Genomic DNA, 18,001 nt, shown 5'->3' with positions numbered 1-18,001 from the left:
TCTCTCTTTCCTCTCTTTCTCTCTTTCTCTATCACTCCCCTCTTTCTCTCTCATTCCTCTCTTTCTCTCTCTTTCCTCTCTTTCTCTCTCACTCTCCTCTTTCTCTCTCATTCCTCTCTTTCTCTCTCTTTCCTCTTTCTCTCTCACTCTCCTCTTTCTCTCTCATTCCTCTCTTTCTCTCTCTTTCCTCTCTTTCTCTCTCACTCTCCTCTTTCTCTCTCATTCCTCTCTTTCTCTCTCTTTCCTCTCTTTCTCTCTCACTCTCCTCTTTCTCTCTCATTCCTCTCTTTCTCTCTCACTCCCCTCTTTCTCTCTCGTTCCTCTCTTTCCTCTCTTTCTCTCTCTTTCCTCTCTTTCTCTCTCTTTCTCTCTCATTCCTCTCTTTCTCTCTCTTTCTCTCTCACTCTCCTCTTTCTCTCTCATTCCTCTCTTTCTCTCTCTTTCCTCTCTTTCTCTCTCTCTCCTCTTTCTCTCTCATTCCTCTCTTTCTCTCTCGTTCCCCTCTTTCTCTCTCGTTCCTCTCTCTCTCTCGTTCCTCTCTTTCTATAACTCCCCTCTTTCTCTCTCGTTCCTCTCTTTCTCTCACGTTCCTCTCTTTCTCTATCACTCCCCTCTTTCTCTCTCGTTCCTCTCTTTCTCTCTCGTTCCTCTCTTTCTATAACTCCCCTCTTTCTCTCTCGTTCCCCTCTTTCTCTCTCGTTCCTCTCTTTCTCTATCACTCTCCTCTTTCTCTCTCGTTCCCCTCTTTCTCTCTCGTTCCTCTCTTTCTCTCTCACTCCCCTCTTTCTCTCTCGTTCCTCTCTTTCTCTATCACTCTCCTCTTTCTCTCTCGTTCCCCTCTTTCTCTCTCGTTCCCCTCTTTCTCTCTCGTTCCTCTCTTTCTCTATCACTCTCCTCTTTCTCTCTCGTTCCTCTCTTTCTCTATCACTCTCCTCTTTCTCTCTCGTTCCCCTCTTTCTCTCTCGTTCCCCTCTTTCTCTCTCGTTCCTCTCTTTCTCTATCACTCTCCTCTTTCTCTCTCGTTCCTCTCTTTCTCTATCACTCTCCTCTTTCTCTCTCGTTCCCCTCTTTCTCTCTCGTTCCCCTCTTTCGGTGGAGGAGTGCCTGCTGGCAGTGGGAGAGGGGGTCGGGTGTGATAATATAATATCGGCATCCCGGATGAATAAAAGGTTTGTCGTGTTTTTAAAAGAGGTATCGCTGGTCAATCAGCTAGTGGAGGAAGGTTTTTCAGTGAAAGGAGATTTTATTCAAGTATCCCCCTTAGTAACCCCTGTTACCAAGGTAATCATGTCTAATGTGCCGCCGTTTTTAAAAAACGAGACCTTGGCAAATGAACTTGCCCGATATGGCAAACTGGTGTCCCCAATTAAAAATATACCATTAGGGTGCAGAAATGCAAATGTTAAGCACGTCCTGTCTTTTCGGAGACAGGCGTTTTTGCTGCTGAATAACCCGGGGGAGGTGATTGATGTTGCTTGGAGCTTCAGTGTGGAAGGGACGGGCTGCGTAGTGTTTGTCAGCTCGGATACAATGCGGTGTTTTAACTGTGGGGAACAGGGACACCAGAGGAGAGCCTGCCCGAGAAAAAACAGAAATGAGGAAAGGCAGGAGCAGGGTACTGATGGCAGGGAGGAGGCTGGGGATGTTGGGGGTGAGCGGGAGGATGAGGCTGCACCCCCATCGCAGCGCCAGCCGGAGTCTGCAGAGAGCAGGGAGCCGCCGATCGGGATGAAGCCGCCCACACCACAGCCGAGGCTGAAGAGACTCAGCCACGGTCCGGCACAAAATAAAACTACCGAAAACGATGAGGGTTTTGTGATGGTAGCTAAAAAAAGACTTAAAAAACAAAAAAACAAAGAAGTTGCAGATCTGCCTAACAGCGAGCGGGGGACGGAGCAGAGCCCCGAGCCTGTGCTGGAGGGGAGCCTGCAGTCTCAGGCAGGGGGGTCTGTCCCTCCTGATATGGAGGGAGAGGGGAGCGGCACGGCGACGGGCTTACAACCCGGCGCGGTGCAGCGCTCTTCTCTCTCTGAACCCCAGCAAGCGGAGGCAGAGGCAGCGGTGACGGCTGTGGCTGTGCTGGGAGGAGGAGAGGAGAGCGGCGCTGTAGAGGCGGAGAGAGCCGCGGGGGAGCAGACATGGAGGGGGAGCTCTCTGACTCCTCGCTTATCTCTGACATCCCCGATAGCTAACCCGTTAACAGGGGGAACAAACTTTATACTCTAGATGAGTTTAAACTGTTGGAACTTGTGGACATTCAGGCAGCTTCTTCATTGAAACAGGATTTATAAAATGATGACGCTGTCAGGTTTTGGACTGAACACATTCAGCAGGTTGAGTTTCCAAATGCTAGGAAATTAGCTGCACTTCTGCTCACTATGTTTGGCTCTACCTGTACATGTGAGTCCAGCTTTTCTCACATGAATGTGATAAAGAGCAACACACGCAGTTCACTGACCAATGAAAGACTGCAACACTGCCTTCGAATCGCTGTAACGTCGTATGAGCCTAACTTCATGCATGTGGTCCAGGGAAATAAATGCAATTTTTCCCATTAAACCGAGTTGGAATAAGAAAGAAGGGCAGTCACAACTCAACAGCTGTGAGTATATGATGTTTAGGCTATGCAGTACTATTAGCTTTAAAATCTATGAAGGTCATTATGCCGTCAGAGCAATACAAGTGCTTGACACTATTAAAATAGTCATTAATAATACTCGTGTGCGCTGTCTTTTGATGATACAGCGGTAATGTTAAAGTGTTCTGTTAAAGCACTATTCAGATGGTGAAATTATGTAAATATACGAACATTAGTTCATATAATACGTATTGTGTTGCTTAAAAATGTGCCGAATACAATGTTTCTGGCCCGCCTACTCTTAACTTTTTTACAATCTGCCCCCCTAAATAAACGAGTTGAAGAGCCCTGCGTTAAGCCATTCGTGTATCTCAATCACATCCTGAGAAACGCGTCAATAGTAACATTGATTTAATTATTTTATTTTTCATTTCAAAGCAGAAGCGACTCTTCTTATGCAAATACAGTCACGCACAACGATTGTGAGTACAGCATCAAATACTTTATTTTCATTGTAGCTTTGATAAAGATTTGTCGTTATTAACACGTTGCGATCTCGTTTCTGCTCGTTAACCAAAAAATAAAGCTTAATTTGGTTGTTTCACAGAAAAAAAAACACACGTAAATGAAATCAATTTTGCTATTAACTGGTTTCTCAGTTGTGATTGAGATACACGAATGGCTCAACAGGTATCGATTTAATTATTAAAGGAGAGCAGAAAAGTCGGTTAAAGTCGAGATATTTGAACGGGGTCTGAGAGCTCTCAGAACTGCGGCGCAAGCAGGGGGCGTGGCCACTGGACTGTGTGTGTGTGTGTGTGAGTGTGTGCTCTGTGTGTGTGTGTGTTTGTGTGCGTGTGTGTGTGTGTGTGTGTGCGCTCTGTGTGTGTGCGCTCTGTGTGTGTATGTGCTCTGTGTGTGTGTGTGTGTGTGCGCTCTGTGTGTGTGTGCTCTGTGTGTGTGTGTGCTCTGTGTGTGTGTGTGTGTGTGTGCGCTCTGTGTGTGTGTGCTCTGTGTGTGTGTGTGCTCTGTGTGTGTGTGTGTGTGTGCGCTCTGTGTGTGTGTGCTCTGTGTGTGTGTGTGTGTGTGTGCGCTCTGTGTGTGTGTGCTCTGTGTGTGTGTGTGCTCTGTGTGTGTGTGTGCTCTGTGTGTGTGTGTGTGTGTGCGCTCTGTGTGTGTGTGCTCTGTGTGTGTGTGTGCTCTGTGTGTGTGTGTGTGCGCGCTCTGTGTGTGTGTGTGTGTGTGTGTGCGCGCTCTGTGTGTGCGCGCTCTGTGTGTGTGCGCGCTCTGTGTGTGTGTGCTCTGTGTGTGTGTGCGCTCTGTGTGTGTGTGTGTGTGCGCGCTCTGTGTGTGTGTGCTCTGTGTGTGTGTGCGCTCTGTGTGTGTGCTCTGTGTGTGCGCGCTCTGTGTGTGTGTGCTCTGTGTGTGTGCGCTCTGTGTGTGTGTGCTCTGTGTGTGTGTGCGCTCTGTGTGTGTGTGTGTGTGTGCGCGCTCTGTGTGTGTGTGCTCTGTGTGTGTGTGCGCTCTGTGTGTGTGTGTGTGTGTGCGCGCTCTGTGTGTGTGTGCTCTGTGTGTGTGTGCTCTGTGTGTGTGTGTGTGTGTGTGTGCGCGCTCTGTGTGTGTGTGCTCTGTGTGTGTGTGTGTGTGCTCTGTGTGTGTGTGTGTGTGCGCGCTCTGTGTGTGTGTGCTCTGTGTGTGTGTGTGTGTGTGTGCGCGCTCTGTGTGTGTGTGTTTCTTAATGGAATATTACTGTGCTGTGTGTGCGTGTGCTCTGTGTGTGTGTGCTCTGTGTGTGTGTGTGTGTGTGTGTGCGCGCTCTGTGTGTGTGTGCTCTGTGTGTGTGTGTGTGTGCTCTGTGTGTGTGTGTGTGTGCGCGCTCTGTGTGTGTGTGCTCTGTGTGTGTGTGTGTGCTCTGTGTGTGTGTGCGCGCTCTGTGTGTGTGTGCTCTGTGTGTGTGTGTGTGTGCTCTGTGTGTGTGTGTGTGTGCGCGCTCTGTGTGTGTGTGCTCTGTGTGTGTGTGTGTGTGTGCTCTGTGTGTGCGCGCTCTGTGTGTGTGTTTCTTAATGGAATATTACTGTGCTGTGTGTGCGTGTGCTCTGTGTGTGTGTGCGTGTGTGTGTGTGTGCGCGCTCTGTGTGTGTGTGTGTGCGTGTGTGTGTGTGTGTGCGTGTGCGTGTGCGTGTGCGTGTGCGTGTGCGTGTGCGTGTGCGTGTGCGTGTGCGTGTGAGGGAGTGCTCTGTTATTGTTGTTTAGGTTCTGTTCATGTTCTGTTATTCGGCGCACTGGACCTGTAGGGCGGTGCTCGTATCCTTCATCCTAGCCTGTAGTTACACAATAACGATACACTCGTCAGAACTGAAGAGGAAACCCATCGTTTCTCCTTTCTTTCTTTCTTTCTTTCTTTCTTTCTTTCTTTTTTATTATTCTAAAAGCCCATCAATACATGGTATTTTAAATGCATTCAAGAAGTCCATTTTCATAAACCAGATTATTATTTTTTAACTGGTATTAATTTCAATATTACCGCATCATCTGAAACGGCTGTGATGACAGCTCAGAATGACGTCAGTGGCTGCGCGGAGGCACCGCGTCGAAATATTTTGAATCTTCACTGCGCTCGTCCTGTTTTTGATTTGATTTATATTTACGTGTTCAATGAAAAGTACACTGAATAAACTTTCTTCCTGTAATTTGTCTTTTGTGGGACATTTAGAAATGTGAAAAATCCAATTCCAAAATTCACTCGTATTTTTTTTTACCTAAACCAATCAGGCACTTTGTAAGATTCACATGATTTGTTGTTGAAGGTGTCTGTAACATCGTCATGAAATATTTAGCCAATCGGCGTGGCTCTTTTTTTTAGATGAGGGCGTTCATGTTGTAAATGCTTCAGAAATTAACATTCCTGCATTGAATCCTATGAAGAGGACAGGGCGATGATGTCACAAAATGGGCGGGGCTAACGGTTACGCGCTTTACTGTCATTGTGGCTTTCTAACACCGAAAATATATTTTAAAATTAAGCACAGTTATATCTTATTTTCTTGACAGTGCAATGCATTCTCATTCATATGAACTATTAGTTTGGTTTTGATATTTAGTTAAGAGATCACGACACCGGCGTAGATTTAGCTAGGGACGGTAGGGACATGTCCCTACCAATGTCAAGGGACCGTTGAATTGTCCCTACCAATAATTTTGATAAATCTGAAACGTCTTTTGTCATGTTATTTTATCCGCTCCACAAAGGGTTAACTCTCTCAAGATCCCCTCGTTGCTCCTCCCTCCTCCAAAAAACAAACAAAAAAAACACGCTAATTTGATTGTCTTAGGCACTATGTTCTCAACCTGGGATGTGTGGGTGTTTGGTGGGGTTTTGGGGTGTAATCAGCAGACAAGAAAACTACAAATCCCATAATGCATCACTGTAACACGGACTCAGTGCGCGGATGACGTCAGGGACCAAGCAGAGTGTTCTGTTTTCATTGAGGCGCGAAAGTGAACAAGGACTCGGGAGTTAAAGGTGATTCTCCGGGTTTAAAATAAGGAACATTCTAGTCAATCTTAAACGGTGTATATTGTGCCACATTTTTCACATTTATTTTAAAAAATAAGAACACATGTACTCAGTTAAATTCGATATTTATTTTGTGTTTGTTGGTTAATGCGTTGTCACATTATTTCAATCCTCCTCCTTCCTCCCTTTGTAACTAACTTACTCCTTGCTTGATATTTTTGTATCGTGTGTGTAAAAAGCGAACACGAACATATGTATTTGATTGAATGGACAGTGTGACTATCCAGGCGGCTAAATAAACGCTCTATATTATATAGGTAGTCATAAAAAAATATATATTAAAAAGTCAAATTAACCGGGGGGAGGAGATATAGAAATAAATTTCAGTGGGGCGTGAGTAAAACAAGGTTGAGACCCGCTGGCTTGGGCTGGACTCTGGAAAGACGCTCATCTGAAGCTGCCGCTTGCCGGTCAGTCTGATAGGAGTGTGAGTCTCTGACTGAATGAAAGCCAGGTACCGGGGCTGAAGGTATTGTCAGCTCGTCAGCAACATAGTTAGAGAATAAACCTACCAACCTACCTAATGGGTAGGTAAGTAGGTTTATTACGTTAGCGACCCATTGCTAGCTGCTAACCCAGGGGTGGGCAATCCTGGTCCTGGAGGGCCGGTGTCCCTCCTGGCTTTTGTTCCAACTGTGCTCTAAATTACTTAATTAGACCAATAATTGGTAATAATCAGTACAATTAAGTAATTTAGAGCACAGTTGGAACAAAAGCCAGGAGGGACACCGGCCCTCCAGGACCAGGATTGCCCACCCCTGCGCTAACCCCACGTCCTTGGTGGCTAGCTAGCTTGTTTCACAGCTAAATCATTATGTGTGTGTGTGTGTGAGAGAGAGAGAGAGAGAGAGAGAGAGAGAGAGAGAGAGAGAGAGAGAGAGAGAGAGAGAGAGAGAGAGAGAGAGAGAGAGAGAGAGAGAGAGAGAGAGAGAGAGAGAGTGCGTGAGAGTGCGTGAGAGTGCGTGAGCATGTTTTCATATCGTCAACCAACTAACGTTAGCGAATCACTTCAATTTGGCTTTAGGTGACTAAAGCATAATGGCAGCCAAAAAAATAAAGATGGACATAAGGAAGTTTTTTTTTACAAAAAGTCAAAGTGTAAGTAGGAAGATGTTGTTAAAGTAATAAACACAATTGATAATGATTCTCATAGCAAATGAAAAAATAATTTACTAATGAAGTTAGCAGAGTCATACTTTCTCTCTAAACAGCATGCATCAATTTATCATTTTATCAGGTGAGTGAAGCAGTGCAACCTGGTAAAAGCAGTACAGAGGCAGGTGGAGCAGCAGGGTCGCAGGTGAGGTCTGTAATGGCTTAGTGATTATAACAGTGAAAGTGTTAGACTCAGTTTTGAGATATGTTATTGTTTGAGGCACATTGTGATATGATAGTAGGCTAATGCTGTATAGTAATACTCAGCAAATAAAGTTAGCATAGCCATATATTTTCTCTCTATATGACATGCATCAATTTATTATTTTATCAGGTGAATGAAGCAATGCACCCAGGTTCGAGCAGCAGCACAGACACAGGAGAGGCAGGCAGAGCACGTGAGCGTGCATGTGCTCATGCTTGTAGTGGTAGGGGTAATGGTAGCTTACAGTAAGGCTGGGATAGGTTATAATTCAGGTTATTAGTAATTCTATAGCAGGGATGTCAAACCAGCTTCCAGGAGGGACACTTTATCATAGTGTTTTAAGTGTATACCAGCCAACTTCATGTCAATCAGATTATCCTCGATTCATTCATTTCAAGCCACCAGAAGTGACCATTTAACAGCTGTCTCCTAAAAAATGTCTTCCCGGGGGGGCACGCCCCTGAACCCCCCTAGCGACCGTGACTCCGCCCCCCTAAAAAATTGTGTCCCCACCAATGTTCAAACCAAACCTACGCCCTTGAAGCTGATTTATTATTATTATTATTATTATTATTATTATTATTATTATTATTATTTATTGGATGGTTCAAGAACAGCAGTGTTTTGGATTCCTTGGATATTTTTTGTTTTATTTTGCTTCCTGTTTTTTTGTGGATTACAAATACGTTTGGTTATTTTTTTGTATCTTACCAATACGTTTATTTTCTGTGTTGGCCTGTTTTTTGATGAGCAGGGTACGAGACTGTTATATTCGAGGCATTGGATTTGTTTTGAAACGCTATTGCCTTATTGATTGCATATACGCATTACTGTATGTAGCGTGGCTGAAGTCATTTAGCAAATATTGTTTTTTCTTTTTCTTTTGTTCTTACCTGTGCCACAATCTTAGTGGTTAATTTCAACCCTCTCCTATTGCGATCTGGTTTATTAGTCTCCATGGTTACTGGCGCTTCTTGGGTGCTTATTGAGTGTTCCATTCGTGTGTATGCTTGTGCGTGCAACAGAAATTAAACTGTTTGCAACCAGCGAGCCCAGCAATCCTATTACTGCTGTCAAACTGCCTTCCTGCCATCTACGTTATACAGTATTATTTAAAGGGTCTTTCGTAGAAACCTGTTCTTATTCTGGGAATACCGGGTTGGCCTGGTGCTCAAAGGTTGATTGTTCCAGTGTAACGTTACAAGCGATCCTTTTAGTGGTAGTAATGAAAGCATATATGCTATTTTAAACTGTAAATGTTATTGTATTGTAGTCTGTGCTTGGCATATATAATGAGTGTGTGTATATATGTGTGTGTGTATATATATATTAATTTCCTACAATAACATGTTTTTTTAACTTTGTCAACATCTCATCTGCTTGTATTTCCAGTTTTTTTGTCACTGTAAGTGATACATTATTCTCTATTGATTTATCAAATTACAAACCCCCTTCTCAAAACACTAACAAAGATGCATTCTCATCCAATTACAAACCAAGATGAATCCCCCTTTCTCAAAAAACTAATAAAGATGCATTCTCATCCAATTACAAACCAAGATGAATCTCTCTACTCAGAACACTAACAAAGATGCATTCTCATCAATTACAAACAAAGAATCCCCCTTTCTCAAAAAACTAATAAAGATGCATTCTCATCCAATTACAAACCAAGATGAATCTCTCTTCTCAAAACACTAACAAAGATGCATTCTCATCAATTACAAACAAAGATGAATCCCCCTTTCTCAAAAAACTAATAAAGATGCATTCTCATCCAATTACAAACCAAGATGAATCTCTCTTCTCAAAACACTAACAAAGATGCATTCTCATCAAATTACAAACCAAGATGAATCCCCCTTTCTCAAAAAACTAACAAAGATGCATTCTCATCAAATTACAAACCAAGATGAATCTCTCTTCTCAGAACACTAACAAAGATGCATTCTCATCAAATTACAAACCAAGATGAATCTCTCTTCTCAAAACACTAACAAAGATGCATTCTCATCAATTACAAACAAAGATGAATCCCCCTTTCTCAAAAAACTAACAAAGATGCATTCTCATCAAATTACAAACCAAGATGGCGGTGGTATGGTCTAGGATTGTTAAAAGGGGCGGCACTTCCGGTAAAATACAAATATGATTGGTTTAAAAGAGTAGCCAGTTAAAGTTCAAAATACTGCATTCTGATTGGCTACTTGAGAGAATGGTGCCACTTAATATGGTTATTGACTACTTCCACCACATAGGGAGCACAGAGTTGCTGCTGAACCTCTGCAAACTTTACCTGCAACCCAAGTTCAGTTCTCACTTCCTTCAATACTAAAGACACCCTGCTAGTAAGATTTTGTGAATCCCTTAAATGTCTTTGATTTGATTAATTTTACTCATTTCATTATTATTTTTTTGCTGCAGCTACTCAGCAGAACCCCCGTGTCTGATGCCAGGGATAGTGTGAAGATGGAATCTGTCCCCATTAAAGAGGAGCTCCCTGAGCTTGAACTCGTCCCCATTAGACTGGTTTTCTCCGGATTGCCTTCCCTCCCCATGAAACAGGAGATGCCATGTGACAGCATCAAGTCAGAGGTGCCTGGTATTAAAGATGAGAGCAATGAACTGGAGATCCCCCAGACAGCAGGACCAGGTCCCATAAAAGAAGAGGTGCTGGAAATGGTATGTATGAAATATATTGTATTGTGTAGATGCCATTAACCTAGTAATGATGTCAAACCCACAAACTTTGCTTCTTTCCTTTGTGCTGTTAACATGCAGAGATGTGTTTCTTAAGTGCCGTCCTCATCAAAAAATGAATAGACTCTCCTCTGTGAGAAATCCGTTTTCAAGCCGGCTCCAGCCTGGAAAGGACCTGGTGTTTGAGGATCCCATTTCTTTACTTCAATGCCTCATTTATAGGTGATGGATATTATTTATCACACGTAAGCACTTCATTTCTCTGGCAGGTTTGTCATTGCTCTCCATAATTGCAATCTTTTTAAATAATGCTAAAATCAAATCTCTTCTACAGTACATTTTTTAAAGTTTGCATTCTGTCTGTCTTGCTGCTTGTCTGTGTTCTCTCTGTGTCTTTCTGTCTGTTTGTCTAATGAGGTAAAACACAAAAAATCAAAACTCGAATTGGCTCTCGGTATTGGCCAAGACAATCTTATCAGGGCACCTTTAATTTCTTTTCCTTTTTTTGAAGTATGAAAACTTGTCTGGATATTAACACTGGAGGTGAAAATTGCATGAATGTTACTCAGCAACAACATGCAGGGACTGAGAACTTCATCTTTTTAAAAACCCAGATAGCCGCTCTTTTTAAACAGCTTTCATAGCATTTTGAATCATTTTTCATTTTCTTCTTACAGCAGCCACTAAGCAGAAGCATGTGTGATGCCATGGACAGTGTGAAGACTGAATCTGACCCGATTAAAGAGGAGCTCCCTGAACTTGAAGTGGTTCCCATTACACTGTTATCTGCACTGGCTTCCCTCCCCATTAAACAGGAGCTCTGTGAGATCATGCCATGCAGCGGCATCAAGCCAGAGGGGTGTGCTGGGATTAAAGCTGAACACAGTGAATTGGAGATCTGCCAGACAGAAGAACCCGTTTCCTTGAAAGCAGCCCCCCCTGCGCTGGGTCCTGTACGCCTGCGGGCGTGTAGCGTGGTGCTGAAGAGAATCTGCCTGAGAGTGCAGGGCGCTGGAGCGGGAGCCAGCTCTCCCAACAGCATGCGAGGATGTGGAAAGGAAGACGGGGGGAGCTCCCATTCAGAGTGCAGTCCAGCAGGTGAGTAACTCTGAGTAGCTGTGATGACGTCATTCTACTGTGTCATATTATCCACAGCAGGACTGAGAGGCTGGGAGCAGATGGGTTATGCTACAAGCTACTTAATATCTCTCCTGTTAATGTCGCACTCCCATTATCATTCAATTACATTGCCCCCAGTATGATTACTGTTATTTTCTTAGATGCCCTTACATTATTTTTACATACAATTACCCTTTTTGTACTGCTGGGTTTTTACTTGAGCAATCTATGTAAAGTACCTTGTTCAAGGGTACAATAGCAGTGTCCCCCATCTCGGATTGAACCCACAACCCTCCAGTGAACAGTCCAGAGCCCTGCTGCCCTATAGTGTGATGTAAGTCAATGGAAACTGAGTCCTGTTTAATCACTTCTTGGTCCGGTCACTGCAGGTAGAAACCTTTTCTATTGACTAACCATTTATAATCGAATTAAACAAAAAACACTCAGTTCAACTATTTGCCTTATCAAAGCTGTTGAATGATTTGAAAGAGATGGATATTTCAGGTTCTGTATGAAAATGAATAGAACTTGAAATCTAATCAACTACTTATGAGCTGAAAAATAGTTTAAAAATGTGATCGACCAAATTGTAAGTTCACTTGAGAGTTCATTTAAGTAACTGAGAGCTCAGTTGGAACAAAACCCAGCAGACACAAGGGGTCCCCAGGACCAGGCTGTGAACCACTGCTTTAGAAGTGAAGAAAGGTCACTGTTCTTTGTGACTAAAAGCATTGACATGTGAATTGTAAAAGATAATCAGAACAATTAGAATATGAACACCTGTGAAGTGAGACCATGGCCATGTTTACATGCAGAAAGTGAAAAACGGGGTCCCTTTTAACTTGCTCTCTTTTGCTAATGACTTCCCTACAGTGCCGTTTGCATGAGAGTTAATTTTATCGAGAGAAATTGTCCTTCCAAATGCAAACGACCCCAAGCCGAAATACCACAGAATGAGCTGAAGCATAGTACTGAGTGACAAGTGAACTCGTTATAAATTTGATGTGGCACAGTGATGAGACCATTGAAAGGAGATAAGATACTGTCGCTGGGTTTGTTTCCTTGATTTTTAACTGAAGAGATTCATGTTTATTTTTTGTTGGTTTAGCAATAACAGACTTGAATGTGAACAGACCTTGAATGTGTGTGTAGGTTGCCACAGAATGGTCATCTTTGGATTGGAAATGATCGTTCTGTAATGTTGTTCCTAATGAACAGACACAATTTCACTGGAATACTTGAATGAAGAGCTTAAACAGTCACATTGTCAACAGTCATTAATGCAGTTGTTTTGGTTTTAATCAGTGACTTCAAAGCTTCTGAAGGATATCTCCTGGATTGGGCTGTTTCAGAGAGCTTTTCAATCCTCAGCAACCCACTGCCCTGCCCAGTGCTGGTGGTTTGCTATGTTTTCTGAAGTGAACCCACCTCCTGCACCAGTTGAGCAATGGAAAGTACATCCCTTTTTCCCCTCTGTAGGCCTGTGAGTTTTAGGTTTGCTGTTTTTTGCGAGCCACCTTGGTATTTTGAACATCCTCTATTATTAAAGCAAACCTTTCCGAGTATGATCACATTTGAAATGCATTCTGCACTTGCACATAGACTTCTCATTAATACACAGGGGATTTGCATTGTCTGTTTGCTTATGTGGCGTCTAATGCGTTTGTGACATTTACGTGAGCAGCGCAGCGCCATGTGGGATATCGAGCTTTCTTAAACAGAACTGGGTCACTGCTAATAAAAAGGGGATCGCTAGTCTTGTACATCTGAGTTTTAGAATCGCACTGAAGGGCCGTTCCGCAGTAAAGCAGACATGACTAATAATAAAAAAAAAAAATTCTAACGAATTAGAATTTTGTATTTTGATTATAAAAAAGAATGTATTCTTATTTGAGTTTATTTAGATATGTGTAATTATTATTATTATTATTATTATTATTATTATTATTATTATTACTGTTTCTAGATTGGTATGTGCTCCTTTTCTATGCACTGCGCCCTCAAGTGGTAGTTTTGTTTATAGCTAATGACGCTATTTTAGAATTCGGTTTTGATAGTAAACGAGTTTTTGTAAGCGGAGGAGCGAATACAGTTTTTGACCATTGATACCGTTTGATACGTATATAGATTAATAACAAGACTGTATACATAGAAATCATAATGACACTATCCTTCTGTCCTTTTACATTCTTAAAGGATGTAAAGACCTAATGATAAGAAAATAGTTACACTGAAGAATATTCATTTGTGCTTGGATGGAGTTACTGGCACGAGACATATTGCTGTATTTGAAGGGTTCTCCATTCGTCTGACTATTATTGGATGTAAGTAAAGACAAGCTTATTGTTTTCTGAAGATTGGGAAGTCTGTACGCTGGAATTATTCTTTAAGTTAAGAGTTGGAAGTGATGTGTGGAGCACAGTGACTGGATGACGAGTCGTAATGTTTAGGATACCTAGCTTACAAAAAACTAACAAGTGGTAAAATTTACTAAAATTCCAAGTATTTACTATCCCAAGGGTTCAATATTAATCGGAAGGCAAGCTAAAGATTCAAAACAGTGAAAAAAAAATTGAATTCTGTCAACATTGATATCCGTTGCCTAAATATCCTAAGAGACATCGGCCCAGACCAAATCAAAACCTGCGTAAGCTGCTCATCTCACTTTATAGAAACAGTGTTTAACAGCATTTATAGCAGTTTGGTTTTTAAAATGTGATTAGCAGATTGTGCAGGTTTTGGTTTGGTCTGGGCCATGTTCTGCTTTATTTTGACAGTTGAAAGTATGCTTGTTAAAATGTAGGTATGCTTGTTCGAAGATCAGTTAGTTGGTTCTCAACCTGTTTAACATGGTGGGCCTCATATGCAGCTCTCTGTTGTGTGGGCTGTACTTATTACTCACTACCCACACAATAGTACTTATTACCTGTGTCTCAAAACAAAATGTTATCTATTATCTCAGCAGTGCCATACAAATCAATATAATACCTCTCATTGCTACACTGGCAAATGTCGACCAAGGGCATTTAAAATGAGCTGTTAAAATTGAACTTCTGCTTACTCTCCTAATATCTGTGAAGGTATTCATAAAAAGAAGCCAAGTTAGAAACAACAGTTGTGTTAATCCTGGCCCCAGCACCATTCCAGTTGTGCCTATTTGCTTGATGCTTGACAAGATCGGGGGGGGGGGGGGGGGGTGTTATAACATTCTGCCACCCAGCTGCTGTAGCCTGCCACCCTGGAGACTGAAAACTCCTGGGGGGGAACCCTGTATCATTCATGTGTAATTGTTTGGTGGCTGTTAAGTGAGAGATTGCATTTTAGTGTCTTTATTTAGCTCATGTTTTTGCCTACATGTGTTTTATTTATTTATGTATTTATTGCTTTTGTTTTATTCTTTGTATATTGTGGTTACAGAAGTTTGTGTTTGTTGTAAACTAGAAACCTATTTAAACATACTGAAAGACAAGTTCAACAATATATAGCTTTCAATCATTTCTTATGACAAAACGGGTACAATCTGGAACAAAAGAGATGATAATCTGTACATTTCCTGATTTCTTTTACTCATGGTTCCTATTGGCTGAAGTATAATGCTGGCTCCAGAAATCCGCCTGCTGGAATTGCAACCTCCCTGGTGGAGACTACGCTACAGTTCTGTGTTTGCTAATAACCCAATGTAGAAAAAGGTTATGAAACAACAAAATGAGGAAGATACAATTGCAGCATTCCCTACTTGAAACAGTCTGACTTTCTCTCCTGTTTGTATTTTCCAGGTTCCAGAACAGCAGCTAAAGCAAGGGCGAGCAGTGACTGTGGGAATGGTGTCACCAAGTCAGGAGGTTTTAGAATACTCCAGCGAACGCGCAGAGGAAAGAAACCGTATCTCTGCTCTGACTGTGGGAAGAGTTTCAGTCGTTCAGAAAACCTTGCAACACACCTGCGAATTCACACAGGAGAGAAACCATTTCACTGCTCTGACTGTGGGAAGAGGTTTAGTCATTCAGCAACCCTTGTAATACACCAGCGAATTCATACAGGAGAAAAACCGTATCACTATTCTGAATGTGGGAAAGGGTTCAGTCACTTGGGAGATCTTGTAAAACACTGGCGTGTTCACACAGGAGAGAAACCGTATCAGTGTTCTGACTGTGGGATGAAGTTTAATCAGTCAGGACACCTTAAAACACACCAGCGAACACACACAGGAGAGAAACCGTATCGCTCTGACTGTGGGCAGAGTTTCAGTCGGTCAGGAAACCTTGCATCTCACCAGCGAATTCACACAGGAGAGAAACCGTATCAGTGTTCTGACTGTGGGATGAGGTTTAATCAGTCAGGACACCTTAAAACACACCAGCGAACACACACAAGAGAGAAACCGTATCGCTGTGACTGTGGGAAGACGTTCAGTTCATCAACAAACCTTGTATCACACCAGCGAATTCACACAGGAGACAAACCATATCACTGCTCAGACTGTAAGAAGAGTTTCATTCAGTCAGGAGATCTTGTAAAACACCAGCGTGTTCACACAGGAGAGAAACCATATCACTGTAATGATTGTGGGAAGGGTTTCAGTTCGTCAGGATACCTTGTTGTACACAAACGAGTTCACACAGGAGAGAAACCATATCGCTGTTCTGATTGTGGGACGAGGTTTAATCAGTCAGGACACCTTAAAACACACCAGCGAACTCACACAGGAGTGAAACCGTATCACTGTTCTGATTGCGGGAAGAGTTACAGTGATTCAAGAGACTTTGTAAAACACCAGCGAATTCACACATGATAAAAAATGCATTGCTGCTCTGACTGTGGGAAGAGTTTTTATAAGTCATGACACCTTGTAAGACACGAGTGAATTCATGCAAGAGAGAAACCAAAAAAAAAACACCTTTAGATTTCAGTGATGTTCCGTATGAAATAACTTTGGTCTGTTTTGTTCAGAAGAGCCAGCTTCTGTTTCATTGTCACAGAGCTGCCTAGTGTGGGTGCCTGAGCTGTGGAGACAGACCCTGCCAAAAATCTTTAACCCTTTGAGTAGTACGAATGTACCGGTACGTCATTGAATTAATGGTCCCCAGGGAGTATGAATGTACTGGTACGTTATGCAATTTTTGAGCTTTTGAATTTGAATTTTGAACTACAATTACTGGGTCTACAAAACTGCTGATAATCTGATATTGTAACACTAGGTGTCTGTAACACCTTGTAATGGTCTCTTGCGTCATCTGCCAGATACCGACAGAATTACACACACCAAACCCAGTCAAAAAATGTCCACAATGTCTGGAAAACGGTGGGAAATGCTCTGTGGGAAAGAAGTACGAGAAATTATACTGAATTCCGATTTAAATTCTTCTACTGAATCAGGCGTTAGTGAAAATATCAGTGAAGAATATTTACCTTCCTCGAGTGGCCCAAGCTCAGACAATGTGACAGGGATCACTGAGCTACATTTTCCTCACTGCCTTCACCCTCACCACGTGTTTACCCGGACGTGTTGTTGATCCTGATCGTTGTTTATTGAGTACCTGTTACTTTTGTCAAAACCTTTCGCTATGACAAAATAACGATTAATCTTTATTTGTTTTGTTTATTTACTATAAGAAATAGTTGTTTACATATTTTCATTGTGTAATAAATTGCTAATAGGCCTACCAACAGATGTGTCGATGTGAGGAGTGTAAATATGAGAAATTAAAAAAAAAACTCACTCCAGTGGGCCCATCCAAACATTCTAAAACTTACTACTCAAAGGGTTCATTCATATATTTAGGAAAAGTCAAAAACTGGCTGTGGCAGCACGATTGCCCTGCACAATGGGGAATTTAGTGTTGGTGTAATTTGTATGTGGAAGTGGGTTTATTGTGTATCTTTGTGGGAGTTGATTTTCTGTGATTAGATTATTGTTTACAGACGGGCGCTCCATTGAGACTTGCTGCCTGCTAGGTTTGGCTGAGGGGAAGGAGAGGGGAAGGTTTGGTTGACAGCAAGTGATTGGCTGTGCTGTTCCTCAAGCGGCAGGTGGGCGAGTCTTGACCGAGTGTCCGTCAGTTTAAAAACATCCAGTGGCGATCGCTCTGGGCGACTGCAATGCCATGCTTCAGAGGCGAGCTGCGTATACTCAGGAAGAGAGCATCTGCTCTGCAGGAACGGGAGCTACGCAACCCTGCAACTGCAAGCAGTGCTTGTGAAGGCAATGCCCAGCCAAGGCCGTGTGAAGCAGCAGGAGTCGTCATCTGAACACCGGCTCATCAGTAGATTAGTTTAGGGGATAGTAATCCCATGTAATGTACAGCGAGGGTTATGTAGTGTAGCCGGTTCCTGGAGCGGGACGCCTCGTTTATAAGGCTAGCACGCGCCCTGTGTGTACCTTTTATTTGTAGTTTTTATACTGTGTTTTATTTTTCCTTTTGCACAGCTTGCTGTATGTGTTCTCTGTGTGTTACCATGGCTGGCAACATCACATGACCCTTTTGTTTACTTTCTGTTTTGTGAATAAATCCTGCGTGCCTGTGCTGGCGTTTAACTCCACCTTCCCATGTCTGTGATGCTTAAACAGTGGTTACCCACACACGGGAGACGAGCGCCCTGTCACACGGACACACACATACGATTTACAGCGGAAGAGTATTTAACATTTTAAATGCAAAATGGGTCA

General features: G+C 42.6%; 1 protein-coding gene across 2 annotated transcripts; it reads left to right on the top strand.

Annotated features, from left to right (window-relative positions):
* Positions 1–9,374: 9,374 nt before the first annotated feature.
* LOC131720889 (zinc finger protein 660-like) lies at positions 9,375–17,674 on the top strand. Of its 2 annotated transcripts, none has more exons than XM_059013294.1 (3): positions 9,375–10,197; positions 10,896–11,313; positions 15,111–17,674. In XM_059013294.1, the coding sequence occupies exons 1-3, from the start codon at positions 9,985–9,987 to the stop codon at positions 16,124–16,126; spliced, it is 1,647 nt and encodes a 548-aa protein (XP_058869277.1). In that variant the 5' UTR covers positions 9,375–9,984; the 3' UTR covers positions 16,127–17,674. The 2 variants fall into 2 exon arrangements, with proteins under 2 accessions (XP_058869277.1, XP_058869276.1); XM_059013293.1 differs by having other exon boundaries at positions 9,377–10,197; positions 10,893–11,313.
* The last annotated feature ends 327 nt before the right edge of the window (positions 17,675–18,001 follow it).

This window comes from Acipenser ruthenus, chromosome 45 (genome assembly GCF_902713425.1).
Source record: "Acipenser ruthenus chromosome 45, fAciRut3.2 maternal haplotype, whole genome shotgun sequence".
Classification (NCBI taxonomy): domain Eukaryota; kingdom Metazoa; phylum Chordata; class Actinopteri; order Acipenseriformes; family Acipenseridae; genus Acipenser; species Acipenser ruthenus.
Note: the sequence above shows the minus strand (reverse complement) of the source record. Positions and strands in the feature narration are given on the sequence as shown.

What these genes read in the sequence shown, in the direction of transcription:
- LOC131720889 (XM_059013293.1), top strand. Translation starts at nt 9,985, where the DNA reads ATGGAATCTGTCCCCATTAAAGAGGAGCTCCCTGAGCTTGAACTCGTC. An exon ending in AAGAAGAGGTGCTGGAAATG is followed by an intron (nt 10,198 to 10,892) that starts GTATGTATGAAA and finishes TTCTTCTTACAG; the next exon opens with CAGCCACTAAGCAGAAGCAT. An exon ending in TTCAGAGTGCAGTCCAGCAG is followed by an intron (nt 11,314 to 15,110) that starts GTGAGTAACTCT and finishes TGTATTTTCCAG; the next exon opens with GTTCCAGAACAGCAGCTAAA.